Source organism: Lissotriton vulgaris, chromosome 10 (genome assembly GCF_964263255.1).
Source record: "Lissotriton vulgaris chromosome 10, aLisVul1.2, whole genome shotgun sequence".
Classification (NCBI taxonomy): domain Eukaryota; kingdom Metazoa; phylum Chordata; class Amphibia; order Caudata; family Salamandridae; genus Lissotriton; species Lissotriton vulgaris.
In genome coordinates this window covers 713,285,452-713,310,089 of record NC_141698.1, presented here as the reverse complement: position 1 = coordinate 713,310,089, position 24,638 = coordinate 713,285,452, and the positions used below count along the sequence as shown (strand labels likewise).

The 24,638-nt window shown below is 45.5% G+C and overlaps 1 protein-coding gene across 2 annotated transcripts in view; it reads right to left on the bottom strand.

The window, feature by feature from the left end:
• ITGB1 (integrin subunit beta 1) overlaps positions 1–24,638 on the bottom strand; it is a 446,163-nt gene that overhangs the window by 264,827 nt on the left and 156,698 nt on the right. For both annotated transcript variants that reach the window (XM_086941542.1, XM_086941543.1), the window contains exons 4-5: positions 8,028–8,250; positions 139–309 (exon numbers count right to left, since the gene is read on the bottom strand). In XM_086941542.1, coding sequence (XP_086797668.1) covers positions 139–309; positions 8,028–8,250 — 394 coding nt within the window. The remainder of the gene's footprint in view (positions 1–138; positions 310–8,027; positions 8,251–24,638) is intronic.

Here is a 24,638-nt window from a genome sequence, read left to right as displayed (position 1 = left end):
CAGTATTGCCACATAGTGGCAATATCATATACAGAGCCACATTCCTAGATTAACCATGAACAACATTACAAATCCTAGATAGTGTGAAGCATAGACAACAATTTGCTAACAACCAAAACTGTCTGCATAAACACTCACCAATTCTAAAATCCGAGGTAATTTTCTTCATTTCACTCATAAGAGCAGTTCCAAGACTTTTCACGTTCTCTAAATCATCCTTCATTGAAAAAGACAAGTCCATCAGGTAATACAAATCAATTGGGTAGTCTTCAGCTCTCTTGAATTTTAAAGTAAATGTCTGCGGTTCTCCTAGTTAAGGAAAGAACAAAAGATTATTCAATCAAACAGAGGAAACAAAATACATGAAATGCCTTTACTTTCAAAGATAGGCCACAGCAATGCACCCTAAAAAAATTATATAATATATAATTTTTTTAGGGTGCATTGCTGTGGCAATATATATAAAAAAGAGAACTCAGCTCAACACTTAATGCCTAAAGCGTAGACCATAAACTCCTTAAAAAAATAGACATATCAAGATACTATATATATATATATATATATATATATATATATATACATATATACACACACACACACACACACACACACACACACACACACACACATACACACACTTGCTTGCACGCGTTTTAAACATGAACGGTTAAATCAATACAGATCTAAAAATTGGTTAAAACATATGCATGGTAGCGGTGGTCAAAATATTCTGGATAATTTTGCAAGAGGCGAAAGCTACTTTTTCTTTCTTACATGTGCAACAGATTAAGGGTTGTATCGCAGGAGTAGGAAAAAAAGCCCAACAAGGATGCATTTAGGCACACTGAGGGACAGTGCAATCCATTTACCTTAACGTATTTACATTAAGGAAATACATTGCACAGAATACATTACACAGATTTTTTTTTTATTAATCCAGGGAAGTACCTTGCAAAAGTGGCAGAACCGGGCTAGACTGCTGAAATATAAAATTTGACGAATGCATTTAAAGAAAAAAATGCATACTACTCATTTTACTTTGTTATCTGTTGTTTCATGGGCACTTTAGTCCCCATATACACAGCAGAAAAAGTAATTTAGCAAGTACAGTTGGGAGTACAAACCAATAACAGGGACACACCACCTGCTCCATCCCAACATTCTTCTGTCACTGTCCTGTCAGTTGAATGACAGTATAAACGGTTGTGTTTTTTGAAGCTTCCTAAAACCTCTACCTCATGCCCAAATCAAGAGCATTCCAGACTTTGGGAACCTACTCTCCTAGAGACAAACCAATCTGCTCTGGATTATGCGAGAGTTGCCCATCTGGGATGTAATGTGTTACTTGCTTTAGCAGGTACGAATGCTTTATGTTCCCATAGGCATTTGTATAATGCAGTCAAAAACGATCTTCGGTGATCTGGTAGAATCCAATTGGCATTTAGAGAGCTGATTTGACACGGTCATGTTATTCAAGAGCAAGCACTTATTGGCAGCATCATCCTCGACTTGGGAACCTCAAAGTGAGTTTTTGTTATAGCTTTAATGGTAGGCTCTTTAAGAACCCAATATAATGGTGCAAGTCTACCATAACCAGACATTTTATCAGTTCCATCAGATTACTGCAAGTTAATCTTTGGTATAAAAGTGAGACCGGTCTTGAACATTATACACACAATCCAGTCTGTCTGTGATGCGACCTTGAGATGTGGAAGGTATGCGTCCCAGAATAGAGAAGAATCCTAACTTGACTGTTGAGGGATCTTTTGCCTCTTGCTTTTGTTCCTCAATTAATGACAAGGTATCGATACCTGGTAATAACATAAGCAGGTCTGATGGATTAGTGTACAGCTAGATGTGCATCAATATACATGGAGAAATGCAACCAAGCAAGAACACGCATATAGCCCCTGATGAATAACAATGGGAGAAGGAAGGATCTCAAGCGAACTCGGCTCATCACTGAATGCCTAAAGCATAGAACATAAAAAAACTCCTTTAAAAAAATAGACATATCAAGATACTTGATAAGAGGGTCCATGTGAGAAGGGCTGCTTCTCACTTGCTTGAGAGCCATCTACGTACTGCACTGAGGGACTTGCAGAGCCATTCTTATGAGAATACGTTAAACTAGAAGTTTAAGAATGAAATATTGTTTTCTTAAACTAGAACTAGTTGAAAATAAATGCAGTGACATGAGACTACGATGACTGATCCACAATACTCACAATATTATCTAATTAGTTTTGTTCTCTCAGCAGACTGTTAGAAATGCCCGTACATGAAACGGGATAATGGTGATAACTACATTTTAAGAGCGAGCACAATGGAACAAGTACAATTACATCTCCTTTTCAGGTTTTCTGCATATGTGGTCATGGATAGATGGGTCTATTTAAAGAACTGCTCATACAAAGGAAAGTCACTAGGTATGTAAAACAAATCTTAGCGGGATCTTGGGGGTTCAAGAATGCACACGAACTGTAGGTGTCACCAGTTTCTTATTTAATTTTGAAAAAAGAACAAAAATAGTGTGTATCTAAAAATGGCACCCATCAATGTATCATGATTTCGAAATCATAATGGGTTAGTAAGAATGTGACCATGACCAAATGGAGAAGATCACAGATCGCTGTCAAATCACAAGCGCATGATGAATCAGAAGACAGTGCCTTTATTCCCAGAGACTACAGAAACAGGATATCGAAAAGGTTAAAGCTGAGGAACCAACAGAGCACAGCAGATAACATGAAATGCAAGCAGTGCGATATTGGGGCCTTACCAATAAGCAGTAAAGTCGAGTCAGAAGCATTAACCTTAAGGTAGTGTGCGAAAATAAACTAGATTATTAACTTGAATAGCAGTTTTCCTCTTGCACATGCGGAGCAGATTTTATAATCTGGTGGCCACGAAAGATCAGCTTGTTATTCTCCATTCATTGTTGGCTTTGACCACACCAGTTTCTGATGAAACCCTCTGACAGACTAGTGCTCCACAAGTCTGAAATTTGGACCCACTACTCAACAACACCCAGTAGCAGCACCATCCAACCAGGACTCCAGTCTCAAGCACAAGTGAAGAACATTTTCAGAGACTGCTGTTGGGAAGGGGTAACAAAAGTTCCTCAACATTGCTATGGCAGTGGGTTTCAAGGTCAGAATCTGAGCAGATGCCATAGAGAATTTGGGAAAATATCTGATCTTTTCAAGGTTCTTTATTTTTGATGGTCCAAGGCTATTTTATTGCAAGAACTCCATTGAACTTTAGACTAGTATTCAATCGTGGGTTCCCTTGGACCAACAAACCTCATATCTGTCATCACTTTGTTGATCAAGGAACCAGGAATAATGTTCAGTGTAATATTTGAGGAAAGCTAAAGCCCAAAACGTTCAAATTAAGAAGCCAAATTCTACACTATATATTCAATCAGTTGATCGGAGGTTGGCCTCGGATACATTTAAAAGTGGTTTCCAGCAAAACACCAAACTGATCAGGATTTGGTCAAGATTAAGAGAAAGGCACACAAGTGGCCCAGTAAGAGATTGGAGTACATAAAATGCAGTTAAATACCTGTCTGAGTCGCTTGACAGACTCTTGAAATCAGTGAGAAGTCTGTGAAAAAGCATACAGGTGCTTCCTTGAGAATGTTTCTCCAAAGAAGCCCATGTCATTGTCCATCTAAGATGTAAATCTCAGGCATATGAAATAGACCATAAACAGTCATTCGAAGGAAACCACTTGGGAAGAGCACAGTAAAGGAGACACAGTCCTTTTTAAAGTTGTAAGTAAGGAATAGAAAATCTGAGAATTTGAAATAATTTTCCACTTCAGAACAGTCATAAGCAGTCAAAGAGGTGGGACAGGGGGTGTCCCATTGCTCCCTAATCATTCTCAGAATGACCATACGAAGCAGGGGTACATTTCCATAGAGGCAGGAGAAAGGATTTCAGATCCAAATGAACGCATTTAGATGAGCAAATACAGGTGGAGCATAACTTACTCATGTGGCCAGAAAGTGCTGATCGACAGCAATTAAGAGTGCAAGGCCCACCCAAACTAGTTTAGTGTAAATCCATGTCTCTAGGGAAGGAGCAGCCTAATCTCCTGACCAGAAGAGATTTGGGGATGGAAGATCCAAAGGGCTGGCCATTATCCAAAGAGATGGCCATTACACAAAGTATCTGACTGCTTCAGAAAAGAAGAATTCAAGATTTCTTACTATACAGTTTTTTTCTGCATGTCTAATAAAGATACAGCCTGAACAGTATAAATAAAAGGTCATTGACGATGTCGACGTAGGGTGGAACCTTCGCCTCGCATATGGAAAGCATTTTGCTATAGTATTTTGCTAAAGTATTTTGACCTATATTTTGCTGCAGTACTGTTACCTAATGGAGTATCTGAATATTGAAGGGACATATTTGCATAAACCAGCTATATCTACTCAGGAGGGTCTCAGTCTGATATCATGAAACGTAGCCGGGTTGTCGTCTAAATTTGACGACCAGGAATGGAGGCAGTATATTACCAGGTTCCAGGTAATATGCCTGCAGGAAACCTGGCCAGTGGACTGTAGCCCCTTTTATCTAGCAGGGTATAAGTGTTTCTCCGTGCCCGCACAGAAGTCAGCCTCGGGAAGAGCCATGGTAGGGTTACTTATTTTTAGGGATCTGCAGATAGATGGTGTGTGGACTAATTTAAATTGGAAGTCCAATAATATTCAGGCTTTGATGTTTCACATGCATGGGTTAAATGTGATTTTGATTAACCTATACAAAGCAGTAGCAGAGAAGGGGAAGGGTTCCGTAATAAGGAAGCTAGATAATAAACTTACCGCAGAGATTGCCTTGAGGAAGGGAGCAGTAGCCCCGTGTGTGGTTTTGGTGGGTGACCTAAATTGCCACCTGTGCCCTAACTTAAGATCCATTATTGCAAATTGGTCTCGTTGCACGGTGGAAAAAGGACCGCATTTCGATCATTCTATTGAGGGGACGGACCTAGATAGGGTTTTGAAAAATCACGCTTTAGTGCACACAATCGATCTGGTGATGCCAGAAGGTGGAGGCGAGGTTAACCCAACATTTAAGGGCAGAGGGTGCCGCTCCTTCATCGATTACGTAGTGGTTTCCAGTCTGTTCAAGGACTGGTTAAGTGGGACCAAGATCGAATGGAGCATATTTAGCGATCATAACCCCCTAGTCCTGAACATAAAAGTGCTGTCCCCAAGAGGCGAAAGGAGAGGCGTGGTGGCCGCTAGCACCGAGAGGGTAAGAGACCAGGGGAGACTACTTAGATGGTCAAAAGTGGATGGGGCTGTTTTTTATAAATCCCTCATGGAGAAAGGCAAGGAGGTGATTGGGGTGTGCCTGGATTCATCTGTGGAGGGACCTGCTGTGGTCATAGCATTTGAGGCAGTGGCACATTTGATAGACTGGTTGTTAAAGACCACCTCGCATGGGAAAGTTAACATCACCCCCAGATGGTTTGATAAAGATTGCTCTCGGGCCCAGAAAGAGTTGAAAGTTAGCCTGAAAACCAAGGGATAAGACGCGTATAGAAGGGATACGGGTGCGTTCTGGAAAATAAATAACCCATGTTTCCAGGATGCCAACGCCCCAGAAGTGGGCACATCCATTCTCCCAGAAAAATGGTTGGACCATTTTAAAAGTTTATATAATCATACTGCAGTGAACAAACAGGATGATGGGAAGGGCTGCCCGTGGGTTGCGTTAATAGAATTCAGGTTAGATGAAATTGTAATGGGTATCAAAGGTCTAATACAAAATAAACCCCCAGGCCCAGACAGCATCCCACCAGACCTTTACTTAAGCAATGTAGAATTGTGGGCCTCTATTCTTACTAGAGTACTAAATGCGGCAGTTGCAACCGGCCTTCCGCATTCCTGGTCATCAGCAACGATAGTTCCCATTTTTAAAAAGGGGAATAGAGACAATCCCCAGTGTTACGGCCCCATATCATTGATTGATGTAAAGGCTAAAGTTTTGGGTCGAGTGGTTTTAACGCGTCTTATGAACTGGGCCAACGAACATCAAATTATTACTGATACTCAGTATGGGTTCAGGGAAGGAAGATCCACGACGGACCAGTGCCGGAACCTTTATCTATTGGTGGCCAAATACACTTTAGCTAGTAACGAAGCAGTATATTTAGGGTTTATGGACCTTACTGCAGCCTTTGACCATGTCAATAGAGAGAAGCAGTGGGCGCTGATGACTAGGTTAGGAGTAGTCCACGGACTGGTAAACATTCTGAGAGCCCTCCATTGGAATACCTCCGCTAAAGTGTGTTTTAATCTCGAAGGGGGCACAACTGCTTCTTTCCCTTGCACTAGTGGGGTAAGACAGGGATGTATCCCGGCCCCGTTCCTCTTTTCCATGTACATTAATAATTTAGATCAGGCATTAGGCACATTGAAAGTAGACTCCCCAAGAGTTGGTTCTCGCCCGATCCCAGTGCTTTTGTACGCTGATGACGTGGTCCTTTTAGCTCACACCCCTAAAGGCCTGCAGCGCCTGATAGATGGGTTTGTCAGTTTTATGGGCATACTAGCTAACCTAACTGAGTCCTAGGTTATGCTGGCCGGATCCAAACCTTGCAAGAAGTTTTCTTACAAAATAGGCACACAAAAATGGAGCAGGTACAGACCTTCTCATACCTGGGCATGCTATTTGATGGATTTCTAAATTTTAAACTTTTAACCCAAGAGCGGTGTTCCAAACTAGTAGCCTCTACTGGGGCCATAATTAACTATGGACGCAGGTTGGGTCGGTGGTCCCCAGAACAAGTCATGAATCTGTACAGCTCAATCTGTTACTCCAAAGTGGTACATGGAGCTGAAGTCTGGGGTTTTGTAAGCACAAACCAGATCCAACTAGAAGAGAACAAATACCTGAGAAAGGTACTTAAAACCCCACAAAGTACACCCGCCCATATTATTCATGAGGAATTAGGAAGGGAGTATATTGAGGACCTGATTAAGGCTAGACCCATCATGGCCTGGCTAAAAATCTGGTCCACTACGGAGGCAGATTTGAGTAGACAAATTATCAAAGGTTGTATAGATAGGGACAAAGGCATGAGTATTCTGTGGCTAAAATATGTGAAGATCACCTTGGAGGGAATAGGCTGTAAGGATCTTTTTACCAACCCAACGACAATTGTCCCACAAGATAAATTGAGAATTAAAATAATTTTTCTGGACATGGTAGCCTCACGCAGGGCTGCCATGGAAGGTAGAAAGCCCACAATCTGAGCCCATAGAATGGTAAAGACAGGGGAAGGAATGGAACCTTACCTAGCTCTCATGTACATTGCACAGTATAGAACTGTAAATACCCTATTAGGCTCAACCTTTCACACCATTTACTGGCTGATCCGCCAGGTTTTACTGTTACGGTTGAGCAGAAGGGTGCCTGCGGCTGCAACAATAGGTCTCCGCAGGACACCCTTCATTTTGTATTATTATGTCCATTTTATGCTTCACCCAGGCGTAGCTTTTTAGTAAGAGTTTTAAAACAGGCTAAGTTCAGACCTGCTAAGGTTGCACTTTTATTTTTGCAAAGGGCCAGCGATCCCCTGACACTTATGTATTACGAATTTTATTAAGGTTGCTTTAAGACTTAGGAATACAAGAGGGCTAATTGTCTCTAATGTAATGTGCGATGAACTGTATTATATTGTATTTTAATTGTATAACATGTACTTTTATGGTATTTTTTAAATACCGAATAAAGGATTTTGATGAAGATAATGGAGTATCTGATGGCAAGCTTCCATCAATAGTATGGAGGGCCAAGTGATGGAAAACTATACAATCAGGTGAAAGAGTGGCCAACCTTACTTCATCTGGAGACGATTCAGCTTCATTTGAAGATGCAGCGTCCCATCTTTGATGAAGAACGTAGGCATCAGGATATTTCCAGAAGTTTTGAAGTGATGGGGAGCTGCAAAGATACTGTCATTGTTTTGCACCATTTATAAATTTAAATGCAAAAAGATCTCTATACCTGACCGAAGCTTTAATTCCATCTTTTGAGGTCGGATCTGAGTGATGTCCTCTGGCTTCAGTTTTTCTGCAGTGTCTTTGCTGCGGTTTGTCAATGGTTTATTTTCACGCATTCTTTGGCTACCTCTGGGATTTTCAATTTCTACTTCTTTACATCCCTTACTCTTCAACGTTGCTATATCATCACATCTTGCTGAAGTTGGTTTCCCTTCTTGTAAAAAGTCCTAAAAATATTAGTAAGTAGAATTAGCATTTCAAATGTCTAAACTGCTTTTGTTTCAAATAATATTATATTATTAATTCAAGGCAGTCAATACTTAGAAAGGTTTGAATTAATTATATTGCCTACTATGCGCTAAAACAAATTGAAACGTTATATGGAACAAATGGAAGCCATGCCAAATAATTTGTAACCTATTAACTGGCAATATTTCAAAACACTGCATCGACTAGTGGTACATGCACGTCATTTACATGGAATATGCTACTTACCAGTATGCATCTGTTCTTGGCATGTAGGGCTGCTGACATTCATATCTGTGCATAGATCGCCGCCTAGTGTTGGGTCCGGATGATTGCACATTGTTGTCCTGGAAGAGTCTTCGAAGTATCACGAGATAGATAGGTGGCTCCTCCCCTGGACTACAGTGCGCACGGGCATCCTCTCCATCTTCAGATTGTTTTTCGCCATTGTGGCAGAGATGGAGTGTAATACAGTAAGTGATGACCATGCCTGAGAATGATTCTGAGTGCTACAGCTGCGACAGGCACCGGGGAGGAGGGTGGGCTATATGAATGTCAGCAGCCCTACATGCCAAGAACAGATGCATACTGGTAAGTAGCATATTCCGTTCGAGGCATGTGGGCTGCTGAATTCATATCTGTGCATAGAATAAGGAATATGCTACTTACCAGTATGCATCTGTTCTTGGCATAGAGGGCTGCAGAGTGGTACATTATGAATAGATCGCCATCTGGTGTTGGGCTCGGATGATTGCACTTTGTTTTTCTCTTGGAGAGTCTTTTGTATCTTGGTGACTCCTCCCTTAGTTGGTAGTGCGCATGGGCATCGGCTCCATCCTTAGATTGTTTTGCCATAGTAGGGTTAGATGGAGTAGTATAGTAGAATACAGATAAGAGTGCCCATGTAAGTGTATCTAAATAAGATAATGTTGGAACAGACACAGGTTTCCGGGGAGGCTGGGAGGGCATGTACCACTCGGCAGCCCTCTATGCCAAGAACAGATGCATACTGGTAAGTAGCATATTCCGTTCGAGGCATATGGGCTGCAGATGGTACATTATGAATAGACTATACAGCAGTTCTCTCCCTAGCGGTGGTCGCCCGTGTCTGTTGCAACTGTCTGAAACAATGTTTTTAATACTGCTTGTCCCACTCTAGCTTGTTGTGTTGTGTGCACATCTACACAATAGTGTTTTGTGAAGGTGTGCGGTGTAACCCAGGTAGCCGCTTTGCATATGTCATCTAGTGGAATGTTTCCCAGAAATGCCATAGATGCTCCTAGTTTACGTGTAGAGTGAGCTCTAGGAGGAACAGTTAATGTTCTCTTTGCCTTTAAGTAGCATATTTGAATGCATTTTACAATCCATCTGGCAATGCCCGCTTTGGAGATGGGATTGCCTTTATGTGTGGGAGAAAACGCAACAAATAGCTGTTTTGTCTTTCTGAAAGTTTGTGTTCTTTCTATATAGTACAATATGGCCCTCCTAACATCCAGTGTATGTAGGGCTCTTTCCGCTACTGTTTGTGGTTTTGGAAAGAAAACCGGTAATTCCACTGACTGATTGATGTGGAATGCTGAAATAACCTTTGGTAAGAATTTTGGGTTTGTTCTAAGAACCACTTTATTTTGGTGTAGCTGCATAAATGGTTCTTGAATCGTAAAAGCCTGCAGTTCACTTACTCTTCTAAGTGACGTGATAGCTATGAGGAAGGCTACCTTCCATGTGAGGAATTGTATTTCACACCTATGCATAGGTTCAAAGGGTGGCCCCATTAGTCTGGTAAGCACTATGTTGAGATTCCAGACTGGGGAAGGTGGTCTTCTTGGTGGAATGACTCTTTTGAGTCCTTCCATGAAAGCTTTAATTGCTGGTACTTTAAACAGTGACAGGTGTTGCCTGTTTTGTAGGTACGCCGCTATGGCTGCTAGATGAACCCTGATAGAGGTATATGCTAGGTTACATTGCTGTAAGTGTAATAAATAGCAAATGATTTGTTTAGTGGATGCGTCCAGAGGGTTGATGTGCTTACTGTTACAGTGTATAGCAAACCTCTTCCATTTTGCTGCGTAGCATGCTCTGGTGGTAGGACGTCTTGCCTGTTTAATGATTTCCATGCATTCTGGTGGTAAATCTAAATACCCAAACTATGACCTCAGGAGCCAGATCGCTAGGTTCAGTTGTTTGGGATCTGGGTGCATTATTTCTCCATGGTTCTGTGTAAGATGCATGGGTAATAACCTTAGCTTTTGATGTGGTACTTGTGAGAGTTGTAGCAGCGTGGTGAACCACGGCTGTCTTGCCCACGTGGGTGCCACTAGTATCATTGTCATTGAGTGTTGCTGCAGTTTTCTCACCAGTAATGGAATTAGTGGTAGAGGAGGGAACGCGTAAGCAAATTTGTTGGACCAATTTATCCACAGTGCATTGCCCTGGGACCTTTGGTGTGGGTACCTGGATGCGAATTGCTTGCATTTTGCGTTCTGATGATTTGCAAACAGATCTATCTCTGGTTGCCCCCATTTTTGGAAGAATGGCTGTAGTATTTGGTCGTGCAGCTCCCATTCGTGAACTTGTTCTGACTGTCTGCTTAGGATGTCTGCTATTTGATTTTGAATTCCTGGTAGGTGTTCCGCTAACAGGTAGATCTTTTGAGGAATGGCCCATCTCCATATGTCCTGTGCTAGTTTGGACAGTTGGAGAGAGTGTGTCCCCCCTGTTTTTGAATATAATACATTGCAGTCATGTCTGTTCTGATCAGGACTGCCTTGTTTGTTATTTGCATTTGGAAAGCTTTTAGTGCTAGAAATATTGCTAATAGTTCTAGGTAGTTGATGTGCAGTTTCTTTTGCTGCGCACTCCACTTCCCCTGTACTGTGTATTTGTCCATATGCGCTCCCCATCCGGAGAGCGATGCGTCCGCTGTTATTATTACTTGTGGAATTGGCTCTAGGAACGACCGTCCCTTGGAAATGTTTTCTGTGTTCCACCACTTCAGAGAGCGATACGTCCGGTCGTTTACCAACACCAGATCTGTAATCTGCCCTTGAGCCTGATTCCACTGTGTCGCTAGACACTCTTGTAGTGGGCGCATTTGTAGTCTGGCATGTGGTATTAGCAGTATGCAAGAGGACATCATGCCTAATAGTTGCATAAACACTCGTGCTGGTAGTGAGTGTTGTGGTTGAAATCTTTGTATTAACCCGACCATTGTCTGTACTCTGATTGGGTTGGGGTATGCTATTGCCTTTTCTGTGCCTACTGTAGCCCCCAGGTATTGCTGGATCTGGTTTGGTTGCAGGTGTGATTTTTTGTAGTTCACCGTAAACCCTAGGTGGTGCAGCAATTGAATTGTCTTCTGTGTGTTGTGAAGACATTCTTCCTTTGATTTGGCCTTTATTAGCCAATCGTCCAAGTATGGGAAGACATGTATTTGTTGTCTTCTTAGGTGTGCTGCCACCACAGCTAGGCATTTTGTGAAAACTCTCGGTGCTGTTGTGACACCGAACCGAAGGACCTTGAACTGGTAGTGTTGTCCTTCTAACACAAACCTTAGGTATTTTCTGTGGGCTTTGTGAATTGGGATATGAAAGTAAGCGTCTTTTAGATCCAGTGTAGAAAGAAAGTACCCTTTCTTCAGTAAAGGGAGTACTTGTTGGAGTGTGACCATGTGGAAATGCTCCGAATTTATGTAAGCATTGAGAGGTCTGAGGTCTAATATTGGTCGTAGGGACCCGTCCTTTTTGGGGATCAGGAAGTATAGAGAGTATACTCCTGTTCCTTGTTGATCTTTTGGGACCTTCTCTATTGCATGCTTTTGTAGAAGTGCTAGCACTTCTTCTCTTAACAATGTCAGATGATCCTGACTCATTGGACGCTGTTTGGGAGGGATGTTTGGTGGGGTAGCTGTGAGTTCTAGGCAATAACCATGTTGGATAATTTGTCTCACCCACTTGTCTGACGTGATGTTTTCCCAGACAGGTAGGAACTGTGATAGACGTCCCCCGACCGGTGTTATGTGGTCTGGGGGGAGTTCTATGAAGTCACTGTTTTGGTGTTGAGGCGTTGCGGTTGTTATTATTTCCGCGGCCTCTACCCTTATTGTTGTTACCTCTGTAACTACCTCTTGAATTACCTCTGGGTGATGTTGGTGTGAAAGATGTGGATTGCTGATTTGTTCCTGTGTTTTTTGCGCCCCCTCTATAGGTGGATCTACGAAAGGAACCTCTGTGCGTTGGCTGTTGCAATGCTCCCATTGACTTAGCCGTTTCCGTATCTTTCTTCATCTTTTCTAATGTCTCGTCTGTACTTGAACCAAACAATGTCTTTTGATCAAATGGTTTGTTCAGTAGGGCTGTTTGTACTTCTTGTTTGAATCCTGAGATTCTAAGCCATGCGTGCCTTCTTAGCATGACACTAGTGTTAATAGACCTTGCTGCAGTGTCTGCTGCGTCTAATGCACACTTAATGGAAGTATTGGTTATTATTTTACCTTCCTGTATTAATTGGTCTGCCTTCTTCTGATGTTCTTTTGGAAGATGTGTGAGATGTTTTTCTAACTCATCGTAATGTGCCCTGTCATAACGTGCGAGTAGTGCTTGTGTATTGGCTATACGCCAGCTATTCGCTGCTTGTGATGCTACTCTTTTGCCTGATGCATCTATTAACTTCGACTCTTTATCTGGTGGAGGAGCCTCTCCTGTAGATAATGAGTTTGCTCTTTTACGAGCGTTTGAGACCACCAGCGAATCTAGAGGTACATGCCCTCTAATAAATATTGGGTCCTTTGGAGCCGCTTTGTATTTTTTATCGATTCTTGGGTTTAACACCCTGGCTCTCACTGGGTTTTCGAATATTTCCTCTGTGTGAGTGAGAAGACCCTTCAGCATAGGAAGAGTACCTGATGTTCTCTGTGCACTAGGTAGAGTCTCTAACAAGAAATCCTCTATCTGAGGTTCTGTGTGCATATCTAGTTTGTGATATTTTGCTGCCCTATTAATGAGCTGCACAAAACCTGTGTTATCATCAGGTGGTGAAGGCTTTGAGGGATATAGCTCTGGGTCGTTGTCCTCATCTGACCCTACATCGTAATTTTCCCATGGATCTTCCTCATCTGGGATAGATTCGTCATCCCCTTGAGGTTCTCCCTCCCCTATATCACTGTCTACATCTGACTGAGGTGTAGCTGGTCTTGGTGTGGAGGGTGTAGGAATATGTGGCCTATAGTGAGGAATAGGAGAAGAGGGTGTGTCTCTAGGACGAGGAGAAGCAGGAGGAGTTATGTTCGGCCCCATTGTTCTCTTTTTTGAAGGAAGAGGTTTATCTTCTGACTGTTCACTCTCTCTTCTTCGTGACCACTTTCCCAGTTTGTGGGTCAATAAACAAGATCTTTTGTTTGGGATCTGTTTGTTGCTCTTGAATCGGTACCGAAGGTCCTGGTTCCGAGAGCTGTTTTTGTTTTTGATCTTCAGATCTTGCTGTTTTCGACACCGAATGTCTGCTCGATTCCGACTTTTTGGGTATCGAGTGTCTCTTGAGCGATAAATCATATTTCTTTTTCGACATGGAATGTTTCGATACCGAGCTCTCCTTTGTATGTAGCCTCGGTGCCGAAGTCGATGTCGCCCTTTTCTCGGATCCGACATGGTGGGATTCCGAGTGTTTCGGTTTCAGTTTCGGTTTCGTTGCCGGGCCCGAGGGCGGGGCGTCGGAAACTTTTTTCAGCGGTTTGACCGGGCCCGAGGGCGGGGTCGTTACCGCACGGGGTCGGTTTTTCGGTAAGGGGACGTCGTCACTCACGGTTTGTTGCTCGAAGAGTTCTTCAACCTCCGACTGGTCCCCTTCCGACCCCGACTGGTCCTCTTCTTCCTCGATTTGATCGTCTCCGAACAGCTCCGGGATTGCCTCCGCCTGCATTCTGGAAGCCTCGTGTCTTCGAGCTCGACGATTTCTAATCGTTAGCTTGGAGGAGAATGCTGCGCAGGCTTCGCAGTCCCTGGATTCGTGTTCAGGCGATAGACAGAGGTTGCACACCTCGTGTAGGTCCTTGTGTGGGAACTTAGCACCACACGATGGACATTTTTTGAATGGAGTCCTTTCCATGGACTCCGGGCTTGACTGCGTCGAGAAAGGTCTCCTCTTCATCGACGTAGATCCAAGTTTTTCTCTTCTATTTTTAATTTGTAACGCGTCGGAATGGAAAAGAACGCGTTCGATAACAATACCGTCGAATTGGAAAGGGAATACGCGCCGAAAAATCACTTTCTTCTGAAGTTGATCTGGAGCGTCTCGATCTTCATCCGAACCCGATGGCGGAAAAAAACAATCTAAGGATGGAGCCGATGCCCATGCGCACTACCAACTAAGGGAGGAGTCACCAAGATACAAAAGACTCTCCAAGAGAAAAACAAAGTGCAATCATCCGAGCCCAACACCAGATGGCGATCTATTCATAATGTACCATCTGCAGCCCATATGCCTCGAACATAGCAGTTATCTCCTTAGCTGTGGTTGCCCGGTGCCAGCTGCAGCAGTCTGAAAAAGGGTTTTGAGAACAGCCTGTCCTACAGCAGCTTGCTGTTTGGAGTGTACATCTACGCAGTAGTGTTTGGTAAATGTATGTATGGTGGTCCATGTGGTTGCTCTACATATATCCTCTAGGGGAATGTTACCTAGGAAAGCCATGGATGCCCCTAACTTGCGTGTGGAATGCGATCTTGGGGGAACTGTTAATGTGCGTTCAGCTTTTTGATAACAGACCTGTATGCACTTGCCTATCCATCTGGCTATACCCGATTTGGAAATGGGGTTGCCTTTATGTTGTGGAGAGAAGGCAACAAACAGTTGTTTAGTCTTTCTAAAATCTTTTGTCCTGTCGATGTAATACAGGAGAGCTCTTTTAACATCTAAGGTGTGCAGTGCTCGGTCTGCCACAAAATCAGGATTTGGGAAGAAAACTGGCAGTTCTATGGTTTGATTAATGTGGAACTGCGACACCACCTTAGGCATGAATTTAGGGTTGGTACGTAGCACTACCCTATTAGAATGAATCTGTATGAAAGGCTCTTTAATAGTTAGGGCTTGAAGCTCACTAACTCTTCTTAGCGATGTGATGGCTACTAGAAAAGCCACTTTCCATGTAAGAAACTGTATCTCACAAGAGTGAAGCGGTTCAAAGGGTGGTCCCATCAGTCTGGTGAGAACTATGTTTAGATTCCAGACAGGTGAAGGAGGGTGTCTGGGAGGGATCACTCTCTTGAGTCCTTCCATAAAAGCCTTAATGGCAGGCACCCTGAAAAGGGAAAGATGCTGCCCGTTTTGAAGATCTGCTGCCATGGCGGCCAAATGTATCCTGATGGAACTATATGCCAGATTGCATCTGTATAGATGCAACAAATAACATGATGTTTTGCGTGGACGCATCTATCGGATTAATGTCATTATTGGAACAGTAAATGACAAATCGCTTCCATTTGGCCGCATAGCATGCCCTGGTTGTAGGTCGTCTTGCCTCCTTGATGATGTTCATACAGTCAGGGGGCAAGTTGAGGTAGCCAAACTATGACCTCAGGAGCCATATTGCAAGGCTCAACTGTTGTGGATCTGGGTGCGGAATGTCTCCACGGTTCTGAGTGAGGAGACTGGGGGTGAGGCGCAGCCATTGGTGAGGCACCACTGAAAGTTCTAGGAACGTGGTGTACCAGGCCTGCCTTGCGCACGTTGGAGGAACCAGGATGAGCGTCATGGAGTGCTGCTACAGTTTGCGTGCCACTAGCGGTATGAGGTATGAGCGGTGCTGGAGGAAAAGCGTTTGCAAATCTGCCTGACCAGTTCATCCATATCGCATTGCCCTAAGACTGCGGGTGTGGGAACCTGGCGGCAAAGGTTTGGCATTTTGCGTTTTCCTTTGTGGAGAATACGTCTATCTCTGGATGACCCCACTGCTGGAAATATGGTTGGAGCACAGAGGGGTGTATCTCCCACTCGTGCATCTGATGGCTGTGCCTGCTGAGCAGGTCCGCCATCTGGTTGTCCTTGCCTGGGAGATGTTCCGCCATGAGGAACATGTTCCTTTGAATAGCCCACTTCGACATGCTCTGGGCTAGATGAGACAGTTGCGGAGAGTGTGTGCCTCCCTGCTTTTGGATGTAATACATGGCAGTCATGTTGTCCGTCCGGATCAGCACGACTTTGTTGCACGGGTGCAATTTGAATGCCTTCATCGCCATGAAGATTGCCATCAGCTCCAACAGGTTGATATGCATCTTTTGCTGCTGCGTCGTCCATAGTCCCTGCACGGTATAATGGCGGACATGCGCTCCCCAGCCCTGGAGAGATGCGTCCGTTGTTAGGACCATTTGTGGGACAGGCTCTTGGAACGGTCGTCCCCTGCAAAGGTTTTGTGTGTTCCACCAATGCAGAGAGTTGTATGCACGACCGGTCACCAACACTAGGTCTTTCAGATGCCCATGAGCCTGGTTCCACTGTCGTGCCAAGCACTCCTGAAGCGGACGCATGTGTAGCCTTGCGTGCGGGACTATGAAGATGCAGGAGGCCATCATACCTATCAGTTGCATGAATACCTGCGCTGGGAGCGAGTGTTGGGGCCTGAATCTCTGAATTAGCAATTGCATGCGGTTGACTCTGGCAGAGTTTGGCTGCGCTGTTGCGGTCAGAGTGTTTATTGTTGCACCTAGGTACTGTTGTACATGTGCGGGTTGAAGGTGCGACTTTGGGTAATTCAGTGAAAATCCTAGACTGTGTAGGAGGTGAATTGTGCGGGACATGTGGCTGGCACATTGCTGGGCTGACTTTGCTTGGACAAGCCAGTCGTCCAGGTAAGGATAGACATGGATGTGTGGTCTCCGAAGGTGCGCAGCCACAGTCGCTAAGCACTTGGTGAACACCCTGGGGGCAGTAGTGACCCCGAAAAGCAGGACCTTGAACTGGTAAGGCTGGTCGTTGATGGTGAACCTGAGATACTTCCTGTGACCTAGGTGAATGGGAATGTGGAAATATGCATCTTTCAGGTCTAGGGTTGCCAGGAAGTCCCTTTGACTGAGCAATGGTAGAACTTGTTGTAAGGTTAACATGTGAAAATGTTCTGACAAGATGTACTGGTTTAGGGGTCTGAGGTCTAGAATGGGCCGCAGGGAACCGTCCTTTTTTGGGATTAAGAAGTACAGTTAGTACACCCCGTACCTTGCTGGTCTAAAGGCACAAGTTCTATGGCCCCTTTTTGCAGCATGCAGATTACTTCTTGCTGCAATAAGTGCATGTGCTCTGCGGACATAGGACGGTGCCTTGGGGGTATGTTGGGAGGAGTGGAGGTTAGTTCTAGACAATAGCCGTATTGGATAAGTGGTCTCACCCACCTGTCTGTGGTAATGCCTTCCCAGACTGGCAGGAACTGCTGGAGTCTTCCCCCGACCGGTGTTATGTGGTCTGGGGGCAGTGACAAGGAGTCACTGTTTATTGGTGGCAGAGGATCTGGCATTGTTATTTCCACGTCCTCTGCCTTTGGTGCTGTTCCCGCTATATCCACCCCTGTTATTTTTGTTATAGGTGGTCTGCGTGCTCCCTTTGTTGTATTGGGCTTGATGCAATGCTGGACCTCTAGAGGCTCCCCTGTTACCGGAGCGACGAAAGGAACTGCCCTTGAACTGCTGTGACTGCAGAGCCCCCATGGATTTGCTGTCTCAGTGTCTTTTTTAATCTTTTCAAGGGTCGTGTCTACATCAGGACCAAAAAGAAAGTTAGGGTTAACTGGCTGATTGAGCAAAGTTGTTTGGATCTCTGGTTTGAAACCAGAGATGCAGAGCCAGGCATGACGTCTTCGCATTACACTAGTGTTGATGGCCCTAGCTGCTGTGTCTGCGGCATCGAGTGCACACTTGATGGATGCATTTGAAATCAACTTTCCTTCCTGTATGAGCATTTCTGCTCCCTCCTTATAAGCATCAGGCAGGTGTTGCATTAGCTGCTCTAACGTGTCACAGTGAGCCCTATCGTATCTGGCTAATAGGGCCTGTGTATTTGAGATCCTCCCTATATTAGTCGCTTGAGCAGCTACACGTTTGCCAGAAGCTTCCAAGATTTTGGATTCTTTGTCCGGAGGAGGAGCATCACCACTTGTCCGAGAGTTTGCTCTCTTGCGAGCATTATCCACTACTAGGGAGTCCAATGGGAGCTGGCCCTTGATGTAAGTCGGGTCCACAGGCGCAGGCCGATATTTTCTTTCAATCCTTGGGTTGACAACCCTTGCCCTTGTGGTCTCCTTGAAAATGTCAGTAGCATGTTTCAGGACACCCTTTAACATAGGCAATGTATTTACTGATCTTTCTGATGTGGAGAAAGTATCGAACAGAAAGTCCTCCTCCACTGGGTCATCGTGCATTTCCACGTCATGGTTAATTGCCGCCCTTTCAATTAAAGCATTAAACGCCGCCGTGTCTTCAGTAGGCGATGTTTTGACATAGGACTGAGTATCAGGCATAGTGTGTGGCTCATCAGGGTCAACAGGGTCAGTCCAGGGTTGAGGTTTCTCTTGGTCTGTGTCAGCAGGATAAGTAAATTCATCCTCATTGTAACCTTCCCCCCACATCTTCGTTGGTGCGTGTGGGAGAATAGGCATAGTGTGTATATGACTCCACAGGTTCAAACAGAACAGGTGAGGTGGCAGAATCCCTTTTTCTTTTGAGAGGGATTTTGTATGACTCCAAAGGATGTTCTGGAGCGATTTTCCGTTTATGAATGGTGAGCCTGCCAGAATATGAGTCGATGAAGAGCTTTGACTGATTGTCATACGTGGGTGCCTGGAACACCACCTCCTCCGGAATAGACTGAGACCTGGAAAGTCCAGACACCTTTTTGGATGTTTCGGTGCTCTTTTGTGACCGCTTTGGGTCGAGCGGTCGGGGGCAGTCCGTATTTAATTTGTGGAGGAAGCACTGGAGACGAACCGACCTTTTTTGAGATGGACATAGTCTTCGATCCGATTGGCTTCGTTGGATCACCAGCTTGCTTGCGGCCTTGCGTCGACTCTAGCTCATGGTGCGCAGCAGGTACGGCCTTGGTCTGCGACACGATATGCTCCTTCGGGTCGGGTTTGGTCTTCGACTCGAGGGCCTTGCTCAACATTGGCTTGGAGGCCGTAAGCTTCGGTTCGACAGTCTTTTTAGCCTGTAGTCCTTTGCCAGTGTCACCATGTTTGGACGTCGATGGCGTCAGAGTGACGTGCTTGATGGTAGAGACTGGCTTCAGCGCCCCGCTCTTCGGGCAGACGCCCCCTTGTGACCCCGAAGGGTCGACGACACTTTTAGATTGAACTGGAGCCGAAGAGTCCGATGGCGTCGATCCGAGGACTGTTTTTAACATTTTCGGTTTCGATTTGCCTCTGTTGGTTTCGGTTTTGGTGTATCGACCGATGGCTCCTTGGAAGTATTCTTAGCCGGGCCTTGACGCGGGGCTATAGAATGTGGATTAAGATCTCGGCTAAGGCCTTCCGGCGATGCCTCGACCTGAGCCTTAGAGAGCACAGTGTCAATATTAGGCCCCGCGACAGCTGGTGGGCTTTGCTCATCGCTCGAGTCATCGACTGCTCCGATGGCCTCTGCGTCGTCTCCTACCTCGACGACTTCTTCATCATGGACGTAGTCTTCATCGCCGTCCACACCGAAGTTAGAGTCTTGCTCCGACACAGGGTCCAACTGCTGGTCAGGATCCTCTTCATCGACGCCTTCATCGTCATCGGCCTCGAAGATGTTCTCCGGGTCAGGCGCCGCTTTCTGCGCCGACTGTCGTGCGGCGCGTCGAAGTCGAAGTGTCTTCTTCGACCGGAACTTGGAACAGGCCATACAGCTGGCCTCGTCTTGGTCCGGGGATAAACATTTATTGCACACTGGGCGCACATCAATGTGAGGGTACTTTGAGTTGCAGACGGGGCATCTCTTGAATGGGCTCCGTTCCATCGTCGTCTTAGTTTGGGCCTTTGGTGTCGAAAAGGCAAACGGCCTTCGACGTCCTGTTCAAAGAACTGGATGAAGCATAGGCACCGAACGAGACTATACCGACGCCCCGAAGACCTTTTGGCCTTGCGAAAAGTGTTTTATACGGATTCCGAACTTGAGTACATCCGAACCAGATGGCTGAAAAAAACAATCTGAAGATGGAGAGGATGCCCATGCGCACTGTAGTCCAGGGGAGGAGCCACCTATCTCGTGATACTTCGAAGACTCTTCCAGGACAACAATGTGCAATCATCCGGACCCAACACTAGGCGGCGATCTATGCACAGATATGAATTCAGAAGCCCGCATGCCTCGAACATATATTTCCTACTGGCGATAGCCAGTATGCAGTACTAATTCCCATACCCCCGTCACACAAAACCAAAGGCCATGCACAATGCGGGGTCGGGTGCATTGGGATGTGGGGGGGGGGGGGGAAGAGAGGTGGCAGGCCTTTAACCGGGCATGGCGGTGGCTGTATTAACATACAGTAATTATATATTGCTTAACATTTTTAAATAACAGACAATCACTGAAAAAGCAAAGGTTACAGGGACGTTCTAGTTAGGTTCACTTTTTACCCCCACAAAACCATAGAAAGGATATGTAGTTCCAGTTATCATAAGAAACTGTAGCTTGTGCTGTTAAAAAACTTTAGCAAAAAGAACAGTTGGACAGAATGCTGAACAATGTCAAACATTCACCCCAGTAGAAAGATCTGGGCCTAAATCCATAGTTTTTTGTTTCCAATACCATTTCATTTTAAACCCAGCCATATGCAAATCAGTCTTGACCCTGCTCCCATTGGGAACAGTCCAGCCCGAAGGAACTTTAGGCCACAAGCAATGCTTTAACATGGGTATAACGGTTACTGCCGAATTTCGATGTTTTTGTGTGGGTAAAACATGAACCTAACTAGAATGTCTCTGTAACCTTTGGCCTGTGGGCGTGTGAGCACAAATCGATATATAATACACATAACAAGTAAGCATGTAAATTGTTGCAATATTGCAATCTAGAGGTTCTGATATCATAAATTAAAAGTCTTGTGGTGAGGTAAAGAGTTAGATGTGAGAAGCTGAGCATAGGATTTGGAGTGAGCTGCAAGCTGCAGGAGAGGAACTGACTAGAAGGGGTTACCAGGATAAGGTGCAGCTTGGCCTGCTCACTTAACTCCCAAATTGTGCCAGTCTGTGCAAAGATATGCCCTCCCCCCCTCTTATGCACCTCCTGCCCTTCCTGCCTCAAGCCAGCTACCACCTGACGCATCACCCAATAGGGCAAACAGGCAAAGCTGCTCATCCACAGTTCACTATGTGCCTGCCAACTTCTATTTTAGCATCTCAGCATTACTAACCACATCCTTTTATCAGACTGTCAGATCAACTGCCAAAGACCAGAGGTGGGAGGCTGACAGCTGAGCAAAGTCACTTAGGGACACCTAGCATCATCTTTAAACTTCAAGCACCACCAATAACACCGCAATACTGCCAGAATGCAAACGTCTGCGCAACAGTCCCATGAAGTGTGCTTGTGCCCCGCCCGTATAACCTAGCAACATATTGGAGGGGCAACACAGAAGGGGAGAGCCAGTGCTGGAGGACGGGAGGATCGGTCTAAACCCATCCCAACCAAACCTAAAAGAATCAGGGAGTCTCAAAAGCAAAATACTTTTGAAACAGAGGAGCGTGAGGTCAAGAGCCAGAGCAGCTGATCTAGCTCCATAGTTAGTAACACCCAGCAAAGCAGGACTCGCAAAGAGGAGGAGAGCCGAATCACCTACCTCACACAGCAAAGGGAACAGACCTCAAGGAAATCACCAACAACAATCATTAATAACCATGAGGTCTGGAAACGTTAGAAATGAACCTTTGCATACGAACTGCAAATGCTACTTACCAGTATGCATCTGTTCTTGGCATGTAGGGCTGCTGACATTCATATCTGTGCATAGATCGCCACCTAGTGTTGGGTCCGGATGATTGCACATTGTTGTCCTGGAAGAGTCTTCGAAGTATCACGAGATAGGTGGCTCCTCCCCTGGACTACAGTGCGCATGGGCATCGCCTCCATCCCCAGATTGTTTTTAGCCATTGGCAGAGATGGAGTGAAGAATGTGAGTGATGACCATGCTATGAGCATATGTATATATATATGAATGAATACTGCAGCTGCTACAGGCGCCGGGGAGGAGGGTGGGCGATATGAATGTCAGCAGCCCTACATGCCAAGAACAGATGCATACTGGTAAGTAGCATTTGCAGTTCGAGGCATGTGGGCTGCTGAATTCATATCTGTGCATAGAATACATAGCAGTCCCTCCATTAGCGGCGGCCGCCCGTGCCAGCTGCAGCAGTCTGAAAAAGTCTTTTCAGAACAGCCTGACCAACAGCTGCCTGCTGTTTGGAATGCACGTCTACACAGTAGTGTTTAGTGAAAGTATGTGTGGTAGACCATGTGGCTGCTCTACAGATATCTTCTAAGGGAATGTTACCTAGAAAAGCCATAGAGGCCCCCAACTTCCTGGTGGAGTGGGCCCTCGGTGGGATAGTGAGAGTGCGCTTAGCTTTAGCGTAACAGATCTGAATGCACTTTACTATCCATCTAGCGATCCCCGCTTTGGAGATAGCGTTTCCCTTGTGGTGTGTGGCAAAAGCAACAAAAAGCTGCTTGGTTTTGCGAAAATCTTTTGTCCTGTCTACATAGTACATCAAGGCCCTTTTAACATCAAGGGTGTGGAGCATGCGCTCTGCCAGCGTCTCTGGGTTTTGGAAAAACACCGGCAATTCAATTGTCTGGTTTATGTGGAATTGTGATACCACTTTGGGTAGGAATTTAGGGTTAGTGCGGAGCACCACCCTGTTAGCATGTACCTGGAAGAAAGGTTCTTGGATGGTGAGCGCCTGCAGCTCGCTAACCCTCCGTAGCGATGTAATTGCTACTAAGAACGCAACCTTCCAAGTCAGAAACTGAAGCTCACAAGAGTGCAGTGGCTCAAAGGGAGGACCCATCAGCCTTGTAAGAACCACATTGAGGTTCCATTCTGGAGCTGGTGGGGTCCTTGGTGGAATGACCCTTTTGAGTCCTTCCAGAAAGGCCTTGATAGCAGGGACCTTAAAGAGTGACAGGTGTTGCCTATTCTGGAGGTATGCTGCCATAGCAGACAGGTGAATGCGGATGGAAGAGTACGCTAGATTGCATTGATACAGGTGGAAAAGGTAACAAATGATGTTTTGAATGGAAGCATCTAGCGGGTCAATATTGTGGTTAGCACAGTAGATGACAAACCTCTTCCATTTAGCCGCATAACAAGCTCTAGTAGTGGGCTTCCTTGCCTCCCGAATGATGTTCATGCAATCGGGAGGAAGATTGAGGTAGCCAAACTCTAGGACTTCAGGAGCCAGATCGCCAGGTTGAGCTGTTGCGGATCTGGGTGCTGAATGTCGCCATGGCTCTGCGTCAGAAGGCTGCGAGTGAGATGAAGCCTTTGATGCGGCACCACGGACAGTTCTAGAAACGTGGTGTACCATGGTTGGCGAGCCCACGTCGGAGCAACCAGGATGAGAGTCATCGAGTGCTGCCTGAGCTTGCGTGCCACCAGCGGTATCAGAGGTGCTGGGGGAAAAGCGTACGCAAATCTGCCTGACCAGTTCATCCACATCGCATTGCCCTGTGATTGCGGGTGTGGGAACCTGGCGGCGAAGCTTTGGCATTTTGCGTTCTCCTTTGTGGCGAACAGGTCTATCTCTGGATGACCCCACCTTTGGAAGTACGGTTGGAGTACTGATGGATGTATCTCCCACTCGTGCATTTGATGGCTGTGCCTGCTGAGCAGATCCGCCATTTGATTGTCCTTGCCCGGGAGATGCTCTGCCATGAGGAAGATGTTCCTCTGAATGGCCCACTTCCACATGCTCTGAGCCAGATGAGACAGCTGTGGAGAGTGTGTGCCTCCCTGCTTCTGAATGTAGTACATGGCTGTCATGTTGTCCGTCCGGATCAACACGACCTTGTTGCACAGATGTACTTTGAATGCCTTCAAGGCCATGAAGATCGCCATCAGTTCCAACACATTGATGTGCATCTTCCTTTGCTGTAGTGTCCAGAGACCCTGCACCGTGTACTGGAGTACATGCGCTCCCCATCCCTGGAGAGAGGCGTCCGTCGTCAGGATAATCTGTGGCACAGGCTCTTGGAATGGTCGGCCCTTGCAAAGGTTGTGTGGGTTCCACCAATGCAGAGAGTTGTATGCCCGACCGCTCACCAACACTAGGTCTGTCAGTTGCCCATGAGCCTGAGTCCACTGACGTGCAAGGCACTCCTGAAGCGGACGCATATGTAGTCTCGCGTGCGGGACAATG